Source organism: Mugil cephalus, chromosome 14 (genome assembly GCF_022458985.1).
Source record: "Mugil cephalus isolate CIBA_MC_2020 chromosome 14, CIBA_Mcephalus_1.1, whole genome shotgun sequence".
NCBI lineage: Eukaryota > Metazoa > Chordata > Actinopteri > Mugiliformes > Mugilidae > Mugil > Mugil cephalus.
The window spans coordinates 24,308,466-24,329,058 of record NC_061783.1 but is presented as its reverse complement, the minus strand read 5'-3'; the positions used below and the strand labels follow the sequence as shown (position 1 = coordinate 24,329,058).

The 20,593-nt window shown below is 43.5% G+C and overlaps 1 protein-coding gene across 1 annotated transcript in view; it reads left to right on the top strand.

The window, feature by feature from the left end:
• LOC125019887 (collagen alpha-1(XIV) chain) overlaps window positions 1-20,593 on the top strand; it is a 124,010-nt gene that overhangs the window by 52,742 nt on the left and 50,675 nt on the right. The window contains exons 17-26 of the mRNA XM_047604922.1: window positions 743-875; window positions 1,059-1,103; window positions 1,723-1,868; window positions 6,348-6,477; window positions 9,169-9,291; window positions 10,043-10,192; window positions 12,904-13,020; window positions 15,714-15,863; window positions 17,179-17,253; window positions 19,277-19,390. Of these exons, the coding sequence (XP_047460878.1) occupies window positions 743-875; window positions 1,059-1,103; window positions 1,723-1,868; window positions 6,348-6,477; window positions 9,169-9,291; window positions 10,043-10,192; window positions 12,904-13,020; window positions 15,714-15,863; window positions 17,179-17,253; window positions 19,277-19,390 (1,183 nt within the window). The remainder of the gene's footprint in view (window positions 1-742; window positions 876-1,058; window positions 1,104-1,722; window positions 1,869-6,347; window positions 6,478-9,168; window positions 9,292-10,042; window positions 10,193-12,903; window positions 13,021-15,713; window positions 15,864-17,178; window positions 17,254-19,276; window positions 19,391-20,593) is intronic.

Here is a 20,593-nt window from a genome sequence, read left to right as displayed (position 1 = left end):
CAAGCAAGACACATGGTACTAGTTTATTTTCCTCTTCTCGACTCATTTCATAACTCAGCCCCTGCAGCAAGCAGCTGGTTTAGCTAGCGTTGTAGTTAGCACTTTGTTGGCTCGTGGAGAGAATAAAACACGCTGGGTGGTGGTTCATGGTCTTATTTCATCCATGTGACCGAACATGTTCCTTTGTCCTGCTGATACCGGCGGCTCTGCAGCAGAGCATCATCGCCTTCACTCAAATTAAAATGAAAAATGTTTTTATCTTGATTCAGACGTTTTTTATTACGATAGAAAAATGAAACAGAAACAGATAAAAGACAACATGAGACTCACTGGAGATTATCTGACTCATGATAATTCCCTAAACAAGACGTGTCCTCACCTGCCGTTACATTTAAACTAGATCAGATGTCTTAGTCTTAGTGAGTCTCGAAGCCGAGGTCTGAATGAGCTGGAATACGTGGAATTACAGGTGGAATGCTTTGACCCTGGAGGACAGCCTCTATGATATTTAAAAAAAACAGAATGTGACTTTCCATTGAACATTTTCAAATGCTGCACATGCCTTTAGATCCAGAGGGTGCTGACCACCTTCAGCAGAACTACTTCAAGTGACTGGATGAGCTGTTTGTCTGTGGGAGCTCTGAACAATTAAGACGTATTCAGATGAATTTTAGAAGAAGAAAAATCAGTTCATGTAGAATTTATCCATCATTATCATCATCATTTTACGCCTCTGTTTCAGATCCTGTTGAATGGGAATATCAACACGTACATTATAAAAGGCCTCAGCCCCTCCACCGAGTATGAAATCCTCCTGGCCGCCCTCTACCAGAACGAGGTGGAGAGTGACGAGGTCATCCTGGTGGAGACCACCGGTAAATTAAAGGCTCCTGCAACTCTACCTGTAGAAACTCTACCTGTAGAAACTCCTCCTGTAGAAACTCCTCCTGTAGAAAGTCCTCCTTTAGAAACTCCTCCTGTAGAAAGTCCTCCTTTAGAAACTCCTCATGATTTTAAAAACTCCACAAATGTTTCTGACCGTTCTGTTGAATTTTCAGCTAAAAAAACAACGACCATCGCTACGACCACCACAACCACAGAAGGTAAATATGTTCCTCATCTCTCTCCATATTTATTACATTTAATATGGTTTAATCTTGTCATTCTGGACGTAGCAGTCAATCTCCATGTTTATCGTGATTAGAGAGTTTTATTGAAGTAACAATGAAAGACAAGAATTTAATTTAAACTCCAAGAAAATGGTTTGAAAAAATGACAATGAGTCATCCTGCACTAGTGGGCGTGGCCTAATTTAGCATCCAATATAGTACTGTAATATAATACATATTCAGATATATTTGTTAAAGTGGATTAAATCCTTCTTTCTGCCACATTTCATTTAGTTTTACAGAAATCTGTCTTTTTTTTTATTAAATAAAATTTTGTCTTTTCACCATTTAATCGGACTCAAAAGGAAATATGACGCCATTGGTTCATCTGCTCTGAAGGATCATTTTCATCATTTCTGTTATTAATTAAAGATGAATTGATAAGTTAGACGTGATAAAAATGGTACTTAGGTTTAAAATATACAGAGACAATGCACATTAATAAACGTTTCTGTAAATATGCTAGCTTAGCCGAGTTGGCTAACTTGGCTCAGCATGAGCTCTACAATAGTGAAACATGAGTAACATTCATTAAAATACAAACACATTGCAGCTCCTCGTCCCGGCGTGAAGGCCATGAAGATCGATGAACAAACCACCTTCAGCCTGAGAGTGTCCTGGCAGCCCGTCGACGCCAGCAACATCCGACATTATCGCCTGGTCTACGTCAGCGCTAAGGGAGACCGAGCAGAGGAGACGGTAAGATGGACACATGGGGCTGTCTTCTGATGGACAAGAACTTTAAAGGGGACATGAAACACTCACTGCACCAGTTCTGCTCTTATCAATGATGGCTAATGTTAGCATGTAAGGAGAAAATACGGTATGTGTGGTTTAGCACCGCGCCGCCATGAGAAATAAAAGGTGTTTGGAGCGAAGGCAGGAAGAGTTGATGAAGAGGAGGAAGACGATGGAGGGCCGTCTGATTAAACTCCTCCTTGGAGAGATGAGGAGGAGGAGGAGGAGGAGAGCAGCGCTAGAGTCGGTGACAGACCTTCAGAGACGATGCTGATGATGATGATGAAACCAGTGGCAGGTCTTCAAACAGGAAGTGTTTTCCCTCTAATGAGCCTCAGCAGAGACGAGGAAACAAACAGAACGACACCGACATTTAAGATATTTACATTCAGAGATGGGAAAACACCTCCTCCTCCTCCTCCTCCTCCTCCTCCTCCTCCTCCTCCTTCTTCTTGTTTTCCGTATCTCCTGCATCTTGTTCTCTATCATTCTCCTTCTCCTCCCCATCCTATTTGTTTCTTCTTATCCTCTTCACCTTCTTTCCTCCTCTTCCTCAGATTTATCCTCCTACTTTTCATTCTTATTCTCCTCCTCCTCCTTCATCATCTCTTCCTTGCTTTCTGTTTACTTCTCCTTTATCTTCTCTTCCTCCTCTTCACTTTCTCCTCCCTCTTTCAGGGTCTCTCTGGTCCCGGTCCTATTCTCCTCCATGGTGACCTCTGGTCTTCTTCTTTTCTTTGTTTTCTTCTTCTGTTTTAAAATGAAAATCAGATCAACTATCAATTTTATATATATATGAAATGTGTTTGTTATTTCCAGCATCTGTCCATATATAAAAAGCCCTCTTCTTCTCCATCTCCTCCTCCATGTTTGTTTCTTCCTCCATGTTTCTGTTCCTCTGGGAAACTCCTCCCCTGATGTTCATGTGTTAGGAGGTGGTTAATTAGTAAAGGTTACCATGGTTACCACGTCTCCTCCTCCTCGTCCACCTGGAGGATTTAATTAGTGGAGGACCAGATGAAGGTTTCTTCTGGCTCCTAGTTCTCAAAAGTCTAAAAACTATTTTATTTTCTCTGCTTCTGAGCGTCTCTGACGTCTTTTCTCTGCTCCAAGGATTTTTATTATTCATGAGTAGTTGGGTCTTTGTTCTCCTGTCTCTGCTCAGACGTCCTGGTTTGTGTCGACCAGCTGTTCCCTCCGTCTTTCTGGTTAAATTCCCTTCACGGCCAAACTCGTCTCTAAAGTGAAAACAGGTCCCATCGATGCACCTGTCGCTGAACGTTTGGACTCGTTTCCTGCAGAATAGTTGGTGTGAACTTAGACGCGTGTAGTGAAGCTTCCTCAGATGATGAGGATGGAAACAAACCAGAGGAAAAGATACGAAATTTTCCCAGAAGCTCCACTTTACTGGGATGTAACGTTCATGTAGCAACTTTTAGTAGAAAAGTTTGTGGGACAGCAGCATCTTCATGAACCAATCAGAGCTCTGCGTCTGGACTCAGATCAATTTAACCCAGCAACTTCTTATTTTTTAACTGTGTTCCAACTTTGATTCCTCCAGAACTAAACCACTTAGAGAGATTCTGACTTTTGTGGCAGAAACTTCAGAGTCTTGTCTTTAAAAAGGGACCAGGACCATGAATGAGCTCCAACATGTTCATGAACATTCAGTTACTTGGTCGTAAATAGTCTGGAATGATGAGAGAACAGTGAGACCAGATCTGATCCTCTGATCATTCTCGGACTGTAGAGCAGCCAGGTTCATATGTAAAGGAGAAAGACTGAGAGCAGCTGCTCGTCCTCATGTCCACCAGCTCCATGTCTCTGTGTCTCCATGTCTCTGTGTCAGATTGTGCTGGTGCTGAGCCCACGGCTCTGACCTCACCCTGGACTCTGTTGTGTTTGCAGCGTTGCTAAGCTGCTAGCGTTCATTAATCACTCTCCTCTTTGGCTTCAACTCCAAACATCTTTATTTAATTTTTTAGTTTTCTACTTTTTAGTCCATCCATCCGTCCATCCATCCGTCCATCTGCTCCCTTCTTTAAGCTCGTGACCCATGTCTGGTCAGACTGGAGCGATGTGGAGCCACTAGTCTGACCTCACCGCTCTGTTTGGAGCGTTGCTAAGCTCCTTTTTTAAAAAACAGACATCACACTCCTCTTTAGCTTTAACTACAAACATCTTCATTTCCCTTTTTCTGCATCCTACATGTTAAATTCAAGTTGTCACTTGTGCAAGAAGCTCACGTCTAGATTCCTCCGTCTTTAGTCCTTTACTCAGATGCTCCAGAGAAGTGAGCATCAATCAATCCAACGTCTCGTTCAAACTAAACTTGGCCTCATGTCTGTGACTGGTCTCTGTCTGTGTTGTGTTGTTGCTGCTGAAGCAGTGAAACCGAAGCTTTCAGCTTTTAGCCGGGTAAACACAGTTTGGCTGATTATTGTTTCTCTGCAGCGCCGCCTTTGTTCCAGCAGGAGGAAGACGAGTAGAGACAGGATTAGGAAGTTTCCCTCTGGAGCTGTCTGTCTCCAAGGGTTTAGTTCATCATTAAGAGAATCAGAAACATTCTGTTATAAACTTTAAGTTTTAGAACAGACTCAGCTTCATGATCATCGCTCATAGTTAAGGTACAAGGAAGAGAAGTTTGGCTAAAATGAACGTATGTATTTACAGTAAGTGTAATAAATCAGTAATTCTTTTTAAACATGTCCCTGTCATGGATCAGCTGTGTCATGTCTTTCCTCCTCCGTCCTGCAGTGAGTCCTGGTCTGCATCTGTCCCCCTCCATGTCTAACTTAATATTCTGGCCTCGCAGCCTCTGACAGGCCTAGATTGGTTTTTCTGGATCATATAAATAGTGAATGAAAGCGTGTTTGCTTTCACAAAGCAGAGGCAGCAGGAAGGAGGAGGCGTAGCTGGAGGAGGTGCGTTCTGACGGAGTGGCTCGGTGACAGTTTAGAGACTCTGAGGCTTTTTCATCGGGCCGAGCTGGAATTGATTTGTCAAGGACTGAGGAGTCTGTGTCTGAGTGACACGTCGGAGGGTTTCTTTCAGTTTCTTCTTCTTTTTTTGTTGAAAAGACACGAGGTAGACGGCACATGATCAGAATACAGACAGACAGACAGAGGGAAGGAGGTTTCTCTACATTCTCATACAGAAAAACCTCAGCGCTGTTCACCTGGAGGAGGAAAACTAGTCCAGTGTTTAAGGTTTGGATCCAGGTTTAAGGAGATGAAGCTGGAATCAGAGCGATGGATGATAAGAGGAGGACAGGAACTCCTCTTCCTCTCTAGGCGTTCTCCTCCTCCGCCTCCTCCTCAGTTCAGACCTCGCCTGTTCTTCTCTGGGGGGTCATTCTAGAAACCGGAGCAGCATCGTACCTGATGACGCCTGTGAAATGCATCCTGGGAAACGTGGGCTCCACCACTGGTTCCTACATTCAGACTGTTTTTGTACCGTTGGTTAAACCAGTTTACGGGTGCATCACTGCCCCCTACTGGACTGGAGGTTTGACTAATGGGATCCTTAGTGTTTCTTTCTTTTTAATATTAATTTCTCCTTAATCATGTGACGTGGTCTCATTTTAAACCTCAGATAACAGGAAGAGAAGAGCAGGTGTTTAGATTGGAAATGAATCAAAGGCTTCAGAGAACAAAGAAAAAGAAAGAAAGAGGATTTATTCAGAGAGAGAAAATACAAACGAATGAACAGAAGAATCAGCTCTTTCAAAGCCAGAGCTTCACACTTTGATTGACAGAAATACAAATAAAACGTAAAACAAGAAAAAGGACACAGAGACGAATTCACACTGTAAAAAGAATCTGTTAAAATAATAAAAGATCAATATCAATAAATGAATTTATATGATTAAATAAATACAAATATAACAATTATAAAATATAAAACATAGTTAGATATAAGAACATTAAAAATAAAATGAAGGAAAATACAGGATAAAAATATAGAATAAAATATGAAAGAGATAATAAAAATGTGAGAATATAAAACTGCAAAATGGAGTAAAATAACTATAAGACTATGATATAAAACTTCTCCTGGACGTTTCTAACAAACGTCTGAGTTCAGTGACACGTGAGGAGGAAACCTGGACTTGACCTCCTCAGCACCTGAGACCTCCATTTAAAGGCAGTAACTCTTTTATTTATGTTTTATTGTGGAGGCCGTGTAATAAAGGAGACGTTGTTGGATTGTAAACCTGAAAACGTTTCTCCTCTGAATCCAGTTGAGTTAATTAAAGTTCTCAGCGTGAGTTTGTGCTGCAGAGATTTGCTCATCATTCAGAACGTCCTGCTGTTCCACCAACACACCTCACAGTACGACTGCAGTGAAACATTCATTAAACCAGAGGAGACTGATCACTAAATAACTGATACCAGTGAGATGAGTCCAGGTGTTGTTTTAACTCCCTTCTCTTCACAGAGGACGGTTCCCACGGGTCAGAGCAGCCTGGTCCTCCAGCCTCTGCTGTCAGACACCGAGTACAAAGTCAGCATCACCCCCGTCTACCCAGAGGGAGACGGACCGATGGCCTCTCAGATGGGACGGACACGTGAGTCCTGTTCACTTTCTAACTCGAGAGCAGCTCCACAGCTTCAGGAGGAAATATTATGTTACTGGAGAAGAAGATGTTTCCCTTTAACGCCTTTTCATTTTGACTGTTAAGACAATTTCAACTAAAGCAAAAGGAGGCTGAGCAACATATCCCATGACTGATACCAGAGTTGTTCTTTATTCCTGCTCTAAATTCATTTCTTTCAGTTGAAAAACCTCCATCTCAGAAATGTCTCTTAATATATTAGAAAAGAAAATGTTTCGTTCCCTTTTCTCTAACAACTAAAACTATTTTTATAAAAGGAAAGAGGCAGATATAATGTGCAGTTCATCGTCTGTATTGTGTATCTGCTCTAAGAGCTGCAGTGAGGACGGACTGAGCTTTATCATTATTCTTTATTCTCTGTAGTTTTAGAAACATCTGTTGAGATTATCCTCTATAAATACAGTTTCTGATGAAACCATATGTGCTTTAAGTAGAAAAAAACATGTCATATAGAAAAGAAAAAAGTCAAATCAAATGTTTATTACTCTCTATGCAGCCAGAAGACACACAGAGAATAACACACAAGACTAACATGAGATAAATCAATCAGAAGATGTACAGAAATGCAAAAGAGAGCGATTTGACAATAGATAATAAATACTGATTAAACGTCAGTGAGTTAAAATCAAGAATCAGAAGAGTTCAGTGATGCAGTCGCCATCAGGACAAAAGAGTTTTAAGATGAATGGTTTTACACTGTGACCTGAAGGAAGCAATAAAAACTCTTGACTCGTACAGGTCAGATATAGAACCAAGAGAACTCCCTCTAATCTTTTATTGATCCTGGATCCTGTTCGTCCTCTGGTTCGTCTGTTTACAGACATAATCAGCTCCTACTCAAAGTGCTCAGAACAAAGACTTGTTATTATTGCAACGATGAGTCCAATAAATATAGAAAGAAACATGAACAAATATATGAAGAGAGCATGAGTTCCTGCATAATATCAGTATAAATGTGAGTTATTACACAGCAGAGTTGTGCAGGTTGATGTCCACGGGCAGGAGAGACTTCCTGTGGCTCTGATGCATCCAGGTGAAATCAGTCTGGTGGACGTCATGTGGGAGTGGGGTGGACACATCGTCCAGGATGGTTTCCACTCCCACAGCGTCACTGTGGATCAGGACCAGTGACGCTGTGGGAGTGAAGCAGTTTTACATCTTTCTCTTTAATTCTCACTTTTAGCTGCAGCTTCGTTAGTTTGAAAAACAAAGAGAAGAAGAAGAAGAGATCCTGAATGTGGAGGATAACGAGGCGTCTCCCTGTCGTCTTTTATCTACTGTGCATCTATATATATATATATATATATGTCTGAGGGAATCATTTCAGAAGAAACGTTGGACTTTCAGTGAGGAGGACACGTTAAATCTCACATTAACAGACGCTAACGAGACTCTGCTCCTGAAACGATGCCCAGTGCTGATGAATGGCTCCTGTTCGCTGGCGAAGGATGAGGCCATCGCCCAGGGACGAGTGGAGGAGGAGATGATTGGGTTCTTCTGAGGGAGGATGGATGGTGTGACAGACGGAGCCGCTGTAATCTGGGGATTTGAACCTATGAGGGATGAGGTGAACTCTGGGGGGATTCAGGGGACGACTGGTTTCTGAGCCTCGAGCTGAAGATAGATAATGTGACAGAAGAAGAGGAGGGCTCGATCCGCTGAGGGGTGGGGGGGTGTTGATTGGTCGGTGGGTGTTGCTGACTTTAATTTCCTCAGGTGCCAAATATTGCCTGGAGGTTTGAAGCCCTGAGGGAGGAACGTACGTCTGAGGAGTTTAATTTAGAAGATTTGGATCGAGGAGAGTTCAGCTGGTCAATAAACGAGAAGACGAAGAGTTGGTTTCAGTGGTTTGGGAAAGAAATACTGTGGATTTTGTAGTGTAATTTTAAAGTCTGTGATGTGCTATAAAAGAAGATAAATGGAAAATAGATGCAAGCAGAAGGACTATGACGTCATGTTTGATTATAAGTTTATGATTGAATTACAATGATATGTCCGATCATAATGTCATTAGCTTGATTACAACATTAAGTTTGATATGATGCCTTGACCAGGAATATGCTACTAGAACACAGAGGGAGAGAACTGGAACCAAAAGTAAATCTACTGTCCTCACAAGAGCACATGTGTATGTAGAAGGTAGTTCTGCTTATCGCACAACAGTGATGGAGGTGGAGGAGGCTTGAACATGTGATACACCGTGATTAGTTTCTATTTATTTCTAACGTGCTGTGACGTCCGTCGTCTCTGGAGCTACAGACTCTTTGTGTCGTATCCAGCTTCATCGTGTCTCAGTTTCTCTCTGTGTGCTGATATTTGATTAAATAATATTAATAGATTTGGTTTTTATTGAATGTGACTCGACACTAAACGTGTGTGTGAATGTTTCTTCTGTTTCCTGGAGGATTCAGTGTCTCTGCTGGTTAATTATTATTCACTCCACAGGTTTCTAGTTTCAGGTTAGGGCGACTGGACTTGTGGAGTATTTTAAAGACGTATTTGAAGCATCTGTGTGGCCTTAAAATCAAACCTCTTCTTCTCCCTGGATGAAACAAAGCGTTGTTGTCCTTTGTCCTTGTGTGTGGTTTTAAATGGACTCACCAACCAACTAAACAACATTTCTCTTTAATTTTTCCTCCTCAGTTCCTCTTTCAGCTCCCAGGAACCTCAGAGTCTCGGAGGAATGGTACAACCGCTTCAGGATCAGCTGGGACGTCCCACCGTCTCCCACCATGGGCTACAGGGTCGTCTACCAGCCCATTTCTGGTAAATCTGCTCACAAACTCACGCTTATGAGTTGTGTTGTGATGTTTCTCTCGTAGAACCAGTTTCTCTTCACATTCAGCTCATGGACTCATGTACTGACATTTTCTTTTAGAGTTCGCTGGTAGAATTCACAGTTCATTGGTCCATCAATGATGAGCAGATGCAGCAGAACAGGCCCAAACCAGGACATTAGCGCCCCCATGTTTCATGGAGGGATGAGGTTCTGATGCTGGAATGCAGTGTTGGTTCATCTCCAAACATTTAAACCAAACTATTCTACTCTGTCCACTAAACATTGTCCCACATGTTCTTTGTGGACAGAGAGCAGTGTCTTTGGTTGTTGAGTGGATTCATCAACATGAACATCAGCCAATGTGAGAGAGGCCTTTAGCTGCTTATAAGTTCCCCTGGGTTCCTCTGGTTCCTCTCTCACTATGATGGAGTGATGTTTGTTGGTGGCTGGAACCTTTTCCAGCCTGATGAGCAACAACAACTCCTTTTCTGAGCTCCTCACAAAGCTCCCTTGATCCGTTGTCATCACACACTTCAACACAAACATGAGACAAATCCCTAATTTATAGAAACTAAACCAGGATCTGAACCACATCATTTGTATTATTAACGTTTCAGAAGTGATGTGTTAACATTCAAGTAGGAGAAGATGTGTTTTATTATGACTAGAGTTGGAACCACAGAGTCTTCTTTACCAGAACTGAAGCTAATGTCGCTCTCTGACCTCTGACCTCTGCAGCTCCTGGACCGGCCCTGGAGACCTTCGTGGGGGAGGACGTGAACACCATGCTGATCGTCAACCTGCTGAGCGGGACCGAGTACAGCGTCAAGGTGATCGCCTCCTACACCACCGGCTCCAGCGACGCCCTCTCAGGAAAGGCCAAGACCCGTGAGTTCCCCCCTGATCTGATCTCAGCTCCAGCTCGTCTCTGAGCTCCAGGACGTTTTAGAAAACCATTAGATGCAGAGAAAGGAGACGAAGCAGGATAAAGTTCTTCCTCTTATCAGGGAGAGTGAAAGCTTATCTTACATTATTCTCTCTTACATTTTAAACCTCATCATAGTCAGCTCATCAGTCCCGTGGTTCTTTGGATAGTCCTCTCTCTCTAAGTGTTTTATTTTCTACCTTGGACCTTCGATTCTTTTTACCGTCTCCTCCATCGCTGTGATTTAGGGTTAGCTCCACCGAGCTCCACCCCTGAAGCCCTGGACTGGATCAAAGTTTCCTCACTGCTGATGTGGACACTTGTCTGGTTCCTTCTCCAGTCCAACCGTTACAGGGAAAAATCAAATAAAGATGCATCATGTTGCACCTCCCATGACTTCAGGCCAACTGTTTCCAGAGAAGAGTTGTCCCGCTGCTGCTCCCAGGTCAGGGGATGTGGGGGTGTTCATGTCACAGTCACCAATTAGCCACAGCATTATGACCACTGACAGGGGAAGTAAATAACATTTAAAACCATCTTGTGACAATTCACTATTCTGCTGTTAAACGTTTAGACCTGGTATTCATTGGTGATGATGTTACTTAGACATGTCGCCCCCACCTAGACCAAACCTGTAACCACGTCTCCTTCTGGACTGTCCTTGAGCAGGAGCCTCCGTCCTCATTCCTCTGAGACTCTCCAGCTCCTAAGCAGAGCCTCGGTTTCCACCGGCTGCATCACAATGAAGCTCCTCTTGGTTGAACCAAAGGTCGGGTTTGGGAAGAAAAGGAAGAGAGAGCTAAATGTAAAGACGACGGAGGGGGGGGCGAGATGATGAGGCCGCTGGGACTCCAGGAGGTGAACGGAGTCTGTCGCGTCACTCGGCAGCATTTTAATGAAGCCGACTGAGCAGTGAAGGAAGCTTCACTGTCACAGTTCTGCTTTTCCAGAGACATCGTACCACTGTACGACGTCTTAAACTTCAGCTGTTACGTAAGGAGACAACAAACTTTTACTGAAGTTTGAGATCTTTTTTTTTTTGGTTTCACACAATATCTGGTTGAACATTTAAACTCTTAAAGATTTAAAGAGGATAAACAGTTTTTTTTAAAGACTTACTCACTAAATAATAATAATAATAATGAGTCCAGACACCAACAACAGCTCCTAATGCATGAAGGCCTCTGACACCCTGCACATGCATCCTGGACCTGGACCCATTTTATTCCATGTAACCTGGAAATCCTGCAGAATTATCTGTGAAGAGTTGGAGGATGTGGCCTGGTGCACAACATCCTGCAGAGAAGGAAGAAGACTGAGAAGTCAGACTGCAGAATAAATTCTGATCTCAGTTACAGAGAGAAAAGGGTTTAAAAAGGCAACTGGACCAGTTTTTCCCCAAACATCTAAAAGTCCAGTCCAGACTTTCTTATGAACTGGCTCCAACTACTTTTAGTAAACTAAATATACATATATATAAATAAACAGCTTTTTGGCTGGAAATCATCAGCTGTATCTGGCAACGCTGGTGGAAATAAATGCATCCATGTCCAGGACGTATTTCCAGTAGATCAGATACCAGAAGAAGAATCTTCATCCATTAGAACTCGTCCATTTGTCTCTATGACCTTCACAGTCACGGCACAAACGAAGCAGCCTCTTGTTTCTTTGTTAATGCCTGTGAGATGTAGTGTGAGTTCGACCGAGCCACGTCAGCAGAAACCTTAAAGCTGAGCTGGGTTTTTGTGGTGAAGAGTGAGGAGACGTGAAGCAGCAGGATCTGGACTCGGTTAAATCTCCCTGGACCAGGAGGATGAACACCAGAGTCTCTTCATGCCTCCTGATTAAACCTCATTCTTTCAGGGACCCTATGCAGACCTACATAATGGATCTATACGACACACACGTCATGACATCTATGCGACACAGTGTTGTGTTTTGTCAGATGAGTGTAGAACCTCCCGAGGCCATTACCAACTACCGACTCCCAGAAACACGCATGCTAATGTGTCTCCGCTCAGAACAAGTGATGCTTTCAGACGTCGGACGGTGGCTGCGTTCGCGTCCTATTTGCATAAGCACAGAGAGTGTGGTGGGTTTGTTTGGGATGTGCATGAAGCATAAAGACAGCAGCTGCTATATTTCTCTCTGTGTCTGTAAATAACTTTGTGAAAATGCTCTTTGGTGTCCCTGAAACCGAGCGGCCGCTCTGTCATCTGGAAACACGTCGTGGTTTCTCAGATCTGTTAAATATAGGTTGGTTGTTACAGCAGCGTGTGGAGAAGAATGCTTACGGCTCCATAACTCATATTTTTAGTGTTCCACAAAAACTGGAGTCGTGTTTAAGTGTTAAAGAGATATCAGGAGTTAAGTCAGGAGAAGAAACACAGGAGTGGGTCAGGTCAGTCTGGTTTTACCAAGATTCTCTGCATATACCGACCTTTTAGCCCCAAACATGACAACATGTAGTTTGACCCGTTCATGCAGAGATCAACTGTCTGATCCTGAGGCCGGCATCTGCACTATAGGGCCCCACGACTGAGGAATAATCTGCCCGAAGAAGCCAGATCCTCTGACTGGGATCTGAGTTTCATGTCTTTGTTTCATTTGCCTGTTTGTGCAACAGAAGTAAAGAATCTTCCTTCTGACCTGTGTCTCCTCTGTCGTCCTGCAGTCTTCCTCGGAGTGACCAACATGAATACGTACCAGGTGAAGATGAACAGTATGTGCATCCAGTGGCAGCCGCATCGACACGCCAGCTCCTACAGAGTGGCCGCCCAGTCCGTGAGCGGTGAGTTTCATGATCGTGAATCGTGATCGTGATCTTTCCTCCACGAACCTCAGGTAGAAGACAAGACGGAGCCTCCGGAGAGTTCAAACGAAACCAACGAGCCATAAAAATGACTTTGAATAAATAGAAAACAACTCCAACCAACTCTGAACAACGACCAACATTAACGTTAGCTACATGCTAATTAGCTGCTTAGGAAACATTATTTTAATTTATATATTAAATCAATCTAGGTGCAATAGTCTTTTAAAATCATACCATGACAATAAAGTCTTTTCATTTTGTTTAATTTCACAGCTCTAATTAAGACCCAGTCACCTTCTGTGTCGTGTAGAAAACTCTTCCTTCTTGTTTCTGCTCTGACCGAGGCCTTACCGTAAGCTTTCATACTGCCCCTCCTCTCTCGGAGCTAATAAATGTCACCCTGACCTTTTATTAGAAGAAGATGTATGCAGACGTAAATAATGTGCATGCACGAAAATATTCTCTCAGCACTCCGGCCGGCTCTTTGGATCATCTGGTGGATTTGTTCCGTTTATGAAACTGTGAATCATTGATGCTACATCAGCTGTTTTATGCTGCTGGAGCCGAGCTCCTACGTCGCATGTCTGCAGCAGTAGGATGGAGGAAGGGGCGGGGCTCATTCATAGCTGCATACCTGCGTTAGTAGGAGTCTGAGTATGCAGCGCAGAGAGCGCAGCCAGACGACAAAGATATTGTTTTGTCCCGTCAGAGCCGTGCTGTCAGCTTTAAAGGTTCAGACTCTAGAAGAAGAAAGGAAGGAAGGAAGGAAGGAAGGAAGGAAGGAAGGAAGGAAGGAAGGAAGGAAGGAAGGAAGGCAGCGTGGTGACATTTATATTTGCTGCAAGAGGTGAAATACAGAAGGAAAAAGGTCATGTTAGAGTTGCTGATGTGTTTCTACTGATGAAGGCTTCTCTGGTGAAGAGTTGGGTGCAGCTGCAGCCTCTGATTGTCTCTACGGAACAATTCAACTCAGTTCATCAACGTTAAACACACAGATGTAGTTTGAAGTTAGTTCCTGGTGAAGAGTTAGGGTTAGAGTCATCTGTGGGTCATCTGTTCACAAAAATAAGAGATAAAACTTTCAACCAGCTGATGGGGAATTTAGCAACAGTGGTCATAAAACGAGTCTGGAAACACCTGGATTTCATTATAATCTGGAGAATAAAAACATATCTCTGCATCACCTCCAACCAATCAGAGACATCTGTGACTGCTGTTACTCTTCTGTCCATCACCACATTAAGCCCCGCCCCCAGGCCTTTTAGTTTAGGTAGTGGGCGGGGAAGTAGCTGTAGCTACACAATACCTGAACAAGCACAAAGTCGTCCTCTGCTGATGGGTCTGATCAGAAGTTTAGTTTAGTTTGTGTCTAAAAAGCATTAGATAAATATGATGAATATGATAAGAAATAACAACAAAAGAAGTAGAAGAATGTCCTCCTCTATGTCCTCCTCCCTGTCCTCCTCCTGAATGTCTAGAGTCTTAGAAGAACCAAGATGTCTCCATGTCTCCATCGTCTTTGTCCTTATTGATCTCAGCTTTGGTTCTTCCTCCATCTTTCCATTCTTCAACCTGATGTTTAGTTTTGAGGAAATTTTTCACAAAGATGAAACTTTCACAAAGTTCCTGGTGATCGTTTGATCGACTGTGGAACAAACCTTTAATCTCCTGAAGCTGAGTCTCCATCAAATTAAGTTCCTTCAGATTCAGATTCTTTGCTACAGAAGCAGCCGATGGTTCCAACTCAGAGAGAAGAGCTTCATCCCTCATGTTGGGAGGTGACGTCTGCTGCTGGTCACCTTCAGTCCTTCAGTATCAGCGCCGTCATCAACGTCACATTAACGCCACGTGTTCCCCCCTGGATCAGTTCCATCGACGCACAGCAGGAGCTAAACGAGGATTTATGTCAACACCACTGGTGAATAATTACAAGGAACATGTGACGTCTGCAGGAGGAGGAGGAGGAGGAGGAGGAGGAGGAGAGATGTGAGGCTGTAAAATGAAGGAGCATGAAGGAGGTCGGTTTGAGGGAGATCGATGGAGAGTAGAAAAGACTTGGTCTTCTCCTGCTCCAGATAATTTACCTCCACTTAATGAAATACGTTGTGGAGAAAACCAGATAGATAGATAGATAGATAGATAGATAGATAGATAGATAGATAGATAGATAGATAGATAGATAGATAGATTAAACACTGATGAGACGAGTCTTTGAAATTTAAAGATGTCAACTCCATCAACACGTCCACAACCTGAAGAATTTGATGTGATCAGAGTTCACATCTAAACATCAACCACTGGAGACGGAGGTCTACGAGAAGGAGAAGAAGAAGAAGAAGAAGAAGAAGAAGAAGAAGAAGAAGAAGAAGAAGAAGAAGAAGAAGAAGAAGAAGAAGAAGAAGAAGAAGAAGAAGAAGAAGAAGAAGAAGAAGAAGAAGAAGAAGAAGAAGAAGAAGAAATAATCAAAAACCAAGAGAAGAAAACATGAAAATAATGAGAACAACTTTGTTTCTTTGTCTCCAGTTCTGAAGTGATAGAGTAGAAGAAGATGATGATGATGATGATGCTAACCCCTGGACCTCCCTGAATCCACCTGTTAATCTGGTTTTACTTTCCCACGTTAGCGCCCATAACGTTGACATGCAGGTGTTTCTGATGTTTTCCTGCAGGGAGCCAGAAGCAGGAGACCAAGCTGGGAGGAGGGAGCAGCCGACACTGTTTCAACAACCTGAAGCCCAGCGTGGAGTACAGGATGAGCGTCTACGCTCAGCTGCTGGACGGGACCGAGGGCCCGGCCGTCACCACCACCGCCAAGACACGTAAGGACACAACACATGTCCCGTTTACTCCCCCATAATGTGTCCCATTTAAACCCCCACACACATGTCAGAGCAACAATACATCACACACACACACGTCATGTTCACATAAAAACCTCTTTCATCCTGAATCTTCTTCCCTCTGTTCAGAAGGAGCCTTTTGTTCTGCAGTGAACTCTAATCAGGACTAATCAGGACCAGGGTCTGCAGGCGGCCGCCGTTCTTTGCTCTTCTCTTCAGTGAATTCAGTGATCGGCTGAAGTTATTTTAGCTTCACTGAAAACATGGACAAACCAGTGATTTATGTTTTTCCTTTAGTCTGAACCTTGTCTTATTTAGAGGTGATGAAGTAAAGGATAAATACAGATGAATAAGCATAAAAAAACAGCGGTTCCCAGACTGGAACTCACATTAAACCTGGACCTTAAAACACGTTTAACTGCTCACATGATTGAATTAAAATGTTTAAATGTCTTAACTTCCTCTCAGATACGTCAGAAAAACTCCACCTTTCCTTCTGTTCTATCAGTTCAAACTGGATTTAATTAAAGAAGTAGAGAAATAAAATAAATCTCTATCACAGATTAAAACTTGTTACCAAACAAAGTGTGTGTGTGTGTGTGTGTGTGTGTGTGTGTGTATGTGTGTGTGTGTGTGTGTGTGTGCAGGTAAGATGCTGAAAGAGTTTAATTTAGAACAACTGCAGCTGAGACTGTGATCAATCCTCCAGATTATAGAGGAGCTGAATCCACTTATGTAACACATTCTGATGCACAAATGCTTCTTCTTCTCCTCCTCCTTCTCCTCCTTCTTCTTCTCCTCCTCCTTCTCCTCCTCCTTCTTCTCCTTCTCCTCCTCCTCCACCACCTCCTCCTCCTTCTCGTCCTCCTCCTGTAATTTCTGTTCTTAATGCTGCTGTTTTTGCCGTGTTGTGATCTGAGTCAGTTTGCCGGGTTTTTAATGAGTGTGAGAGACTTTTAACGGTTTGGTTTTTAGCCTCCGTGGTGTGAGAGGGTTTTTTATCGTGGGCGCTGGCTGTAAAAGACAAAGAGAGAAAAGTGGCAGCTTCTGAACTTCCTGTCATGGTCAGTCTGGATCTGGATCTGTGACTGGAGCTTAGTACACGTTTAATACTAGCTATCGTGCCCTAAAACATCACTGATAAAAACTCATCTGAACAAAATCGACAAATTATCACTTTATTGAAACTAATTGTAAACAGGTAAAGAACGTAAAGAACGTTTGTTCTTTGTGTCTGTGCTGATGCATTCATGGTCCTGATCTTCATGTTTCATGTGTTATTGTCTCCGAACAGTTCCTGCCCCGACGCAGCCGCCCCCCAAACCCCCGACCCCCGCCCCAGTACCCACAATCCCCGCTGCCAAGGAAGGTGAGAGCAGATTATGTGTTTCCTCAGATTCATCTTCTCGTATGTTCTCATCTTCTTCTTCCTCCACACACGACTCAGACGAGATAAACTTTCCATGCAGAGTTTATAGACGAGCGATAACTCTCAGCTCCAGACAAAAGAGACGTATAATTACAGAGAAATCTTAAAACGAGACATTTAAAGTCAAAGCTTTGAACATAAACGTTGGATCTGTTACAGCAGCAGACGTCTGATTAACATTCTTCACATTCGCTCTCGACACGACGTTTAACGACAACAACAAACATGTCAGAAATCAACACGTCTCAGCCAGAGACAAACACTCAGGTTTATTTAAATCCCCAATTAAAACCAGATACAACTAATTCACATCAGTTCAGTTCTTTATTTGAACACAGACAATATTCAACATCATTCATAAATTAGCTGAGGCTGATTTACATCAGACGTCGCTTTTCAGGTGTTTTATGGAAGTTTAGAAACAATAAAATCAGCAAATATAACATTTACACAGTGACATCATCATTTATACAAAAGAAAAACAATGAAAACATCTTTTAGCTGCTGCAGTGAGGATGGAATTAAGACGCCCTGAATCCATGCTCACATGTTTGGATGCTAACAAACTGTTCCTTCCTTTGCATTAACTCCATGAAATGATGTGATGGAGACTCTGACAGGCTGTGACTCTGCATGAGACATTAAATTCATAAAACTGGATAGTGGAGGAGGATCAGAACCGTGCATGAGGTTATAAACTAGACAGATGTTGTTGAAAATAATTTTTTGAGGTCTTGTTTGTGTAATGATTCCAGTGGTTTTATTGGAGTAGAAAGTGCATCAGAGCAGCTCCGACAGTGTGTGATATGAGAGACGACCACTAAGGAAACTACACTTACATTTGCTGCTTCAATTAACAAGAAATTACTGATGAATCAGATTTTTTTTTTTTTTTTTACTTTTTTTATGTGGCTATGTTCTGAAGCTGAGATCTGAGTCCACATTCAGTCCCAACTATTTATATTCTGTGGTAACTTGTAGTTTTTCTCCAGAAATAAAAACATCTGGTTTCATGCTGTTATTTTATGAGAAATCCATACGGACGGTTTTAGATAGATTCAGCTGTAAACAGCACTGATTTAGCCTGAGTGTAATCTTTAACAGAGCGTTAGTCAGTTTAGCCGTGTTCCCATGACCGAGGATCACTGTGTCGCCAGCGTGCGTCATCATAGGAGAAAAAGTTTCACATCTAAAGTTGATCTTAAATGAGTTATTATAAGAAAGGCCACTACACCACAGAGAGTCTTTCCATCTTAAATCTGGATCATGTCTCCAAGTCTCCGTCCATGTGTCCCTGGTTCTGGTCCAGTGGTAGGTAGAGATCCATCAGAGGCAGCAGCTGATACAATATTCTACTGACCACATGGTGGCACTGTTGCTGATTTACACACAAACTGAGACCAGATCTCCAGTTCTGGCTGGGACACATTAATGGAGACACATTTTAATGAATGAATGAAGCAGTGCAGCAGGAAGACTTGGGCCTTTAGTGGACGCGACGCTGGATTCACCAGGACCTTCGGTGGAGAAACTGAGCGGATCTTTGCACCAAAAAACAGAAACATGCATCAGTCAAGCTGCAACTGCAGAATCTTAATTAAAAATCTAACTTAAACGAATAAAGTTCAGTCCAACACATAAAAGAGTTTCCAGACCCAAACACATCCAATAAAACATGTCAAACTTCCTGATTCACCCGACTGCTTTTATTAACAGAAGAACACTTTGATCATTTCATATTTGAAATATTGATTGTATCAGAGTCAAAGCTTCAGCAGCATCAATGTAAATCTGTTCCTCACAGGTCAGTCAATTAGTACCTCTGTCAGGACGGGCTTTTATTTTGAAAGAAAGTGAGCGGTGGCTGTAAACAAAGAGCAGATCAGCCCTGACTGACTCTTAGATGAGATTTTATTAGAGGAGACGTCAGACTAATGGGAAGGATTTTGTCTTTTCCTCTCAGTGTGTAAAGCAGCTAAAGCAGACCTGGTCTTCCTGGTGGACGGTTCCTGGAGCATCGGCGACGACAACTTCCTGAAGATCATCCGCTTCCTGTACAGCACCACGGGCTCTGGACGTCGCCCGAGACAGGCACAACCACCGGGACGGAGCTACAAAACACCAACGCCAGACCATCCGACACCAGCACACCACCAACACCACACACACCCACACCACCAACACCACCAGCACCACCAACACCACCAACACCATCAACACCATCAACACCACCAACACCGCCAGCACCACCAACACCACCAACACCGCCAGCACCACCAGCACCACCAACACCACCAACACCACCAACACCGCCAGCACCACCAACACCACCAACACCACCAACACCACCAACACCATCAACACCACCAACACCACCAACACCACCAACACCACCAACACCACCAACACCACCAACACCGCCAGCACCACCAACACCACCAACACCACCAACACCGCCAACACCACCAACACCAACACCACCAACACCGCCACCACCGCCAACACCACCAACACCACCAACACCGCCAACACCAACACCACCAACACTGCCAACACCACCAACATCGCCAACACCAACACCACCAACACTGCCAACACCACCAACACCACCAACACCGCCAACACCACCAACACCACCAACACCACCAACACCACCAACACCACCAGCACCAACACCACCAACACCGCCAACACCGCCAAAACCACCAACGCCGCCAACGCCGCCAACGCCGCCAACGCCGCCAACACGAACACCACCAACACCGCCAAAACCACCAACACTGCCAACACCACCAACACCGCCAACACGAACACCACCAACACCGCCAAAACCGCCAACACCGCCAACACCAACACTGCCAACACCACCAACACCGCCAACACCATCAACACCACCAACACCGCCAACACCATCAACACCACCAACACCGCCGACACCGCCAACACCGGCCCCGTGTTCTCCCTCTGGTCCACAGTCAGCCACAAAGAACCACATTTATCAACGTTCAACCAGTCACTGACTCTCTTGAAGGAGATGTTTTCTTTAGTTTATGATCTCCAGCTCATCTCAGATGATGCATCGCTCCATCACTCCATCGCTCAGACAGAGCTCTCATAGCCCGGAGGGGGGATGCGGCTCATTGACCTGCTGAAAAACAACTAAACTCCAGTTTAAACCAGATGGGATGGAGTGGAAGCCATGATATATAAATCATAAATATATAAATCATAAATGTGTGGACACCTTCCGTTCATCTTCTCTGCATCGAACAAAAACTAA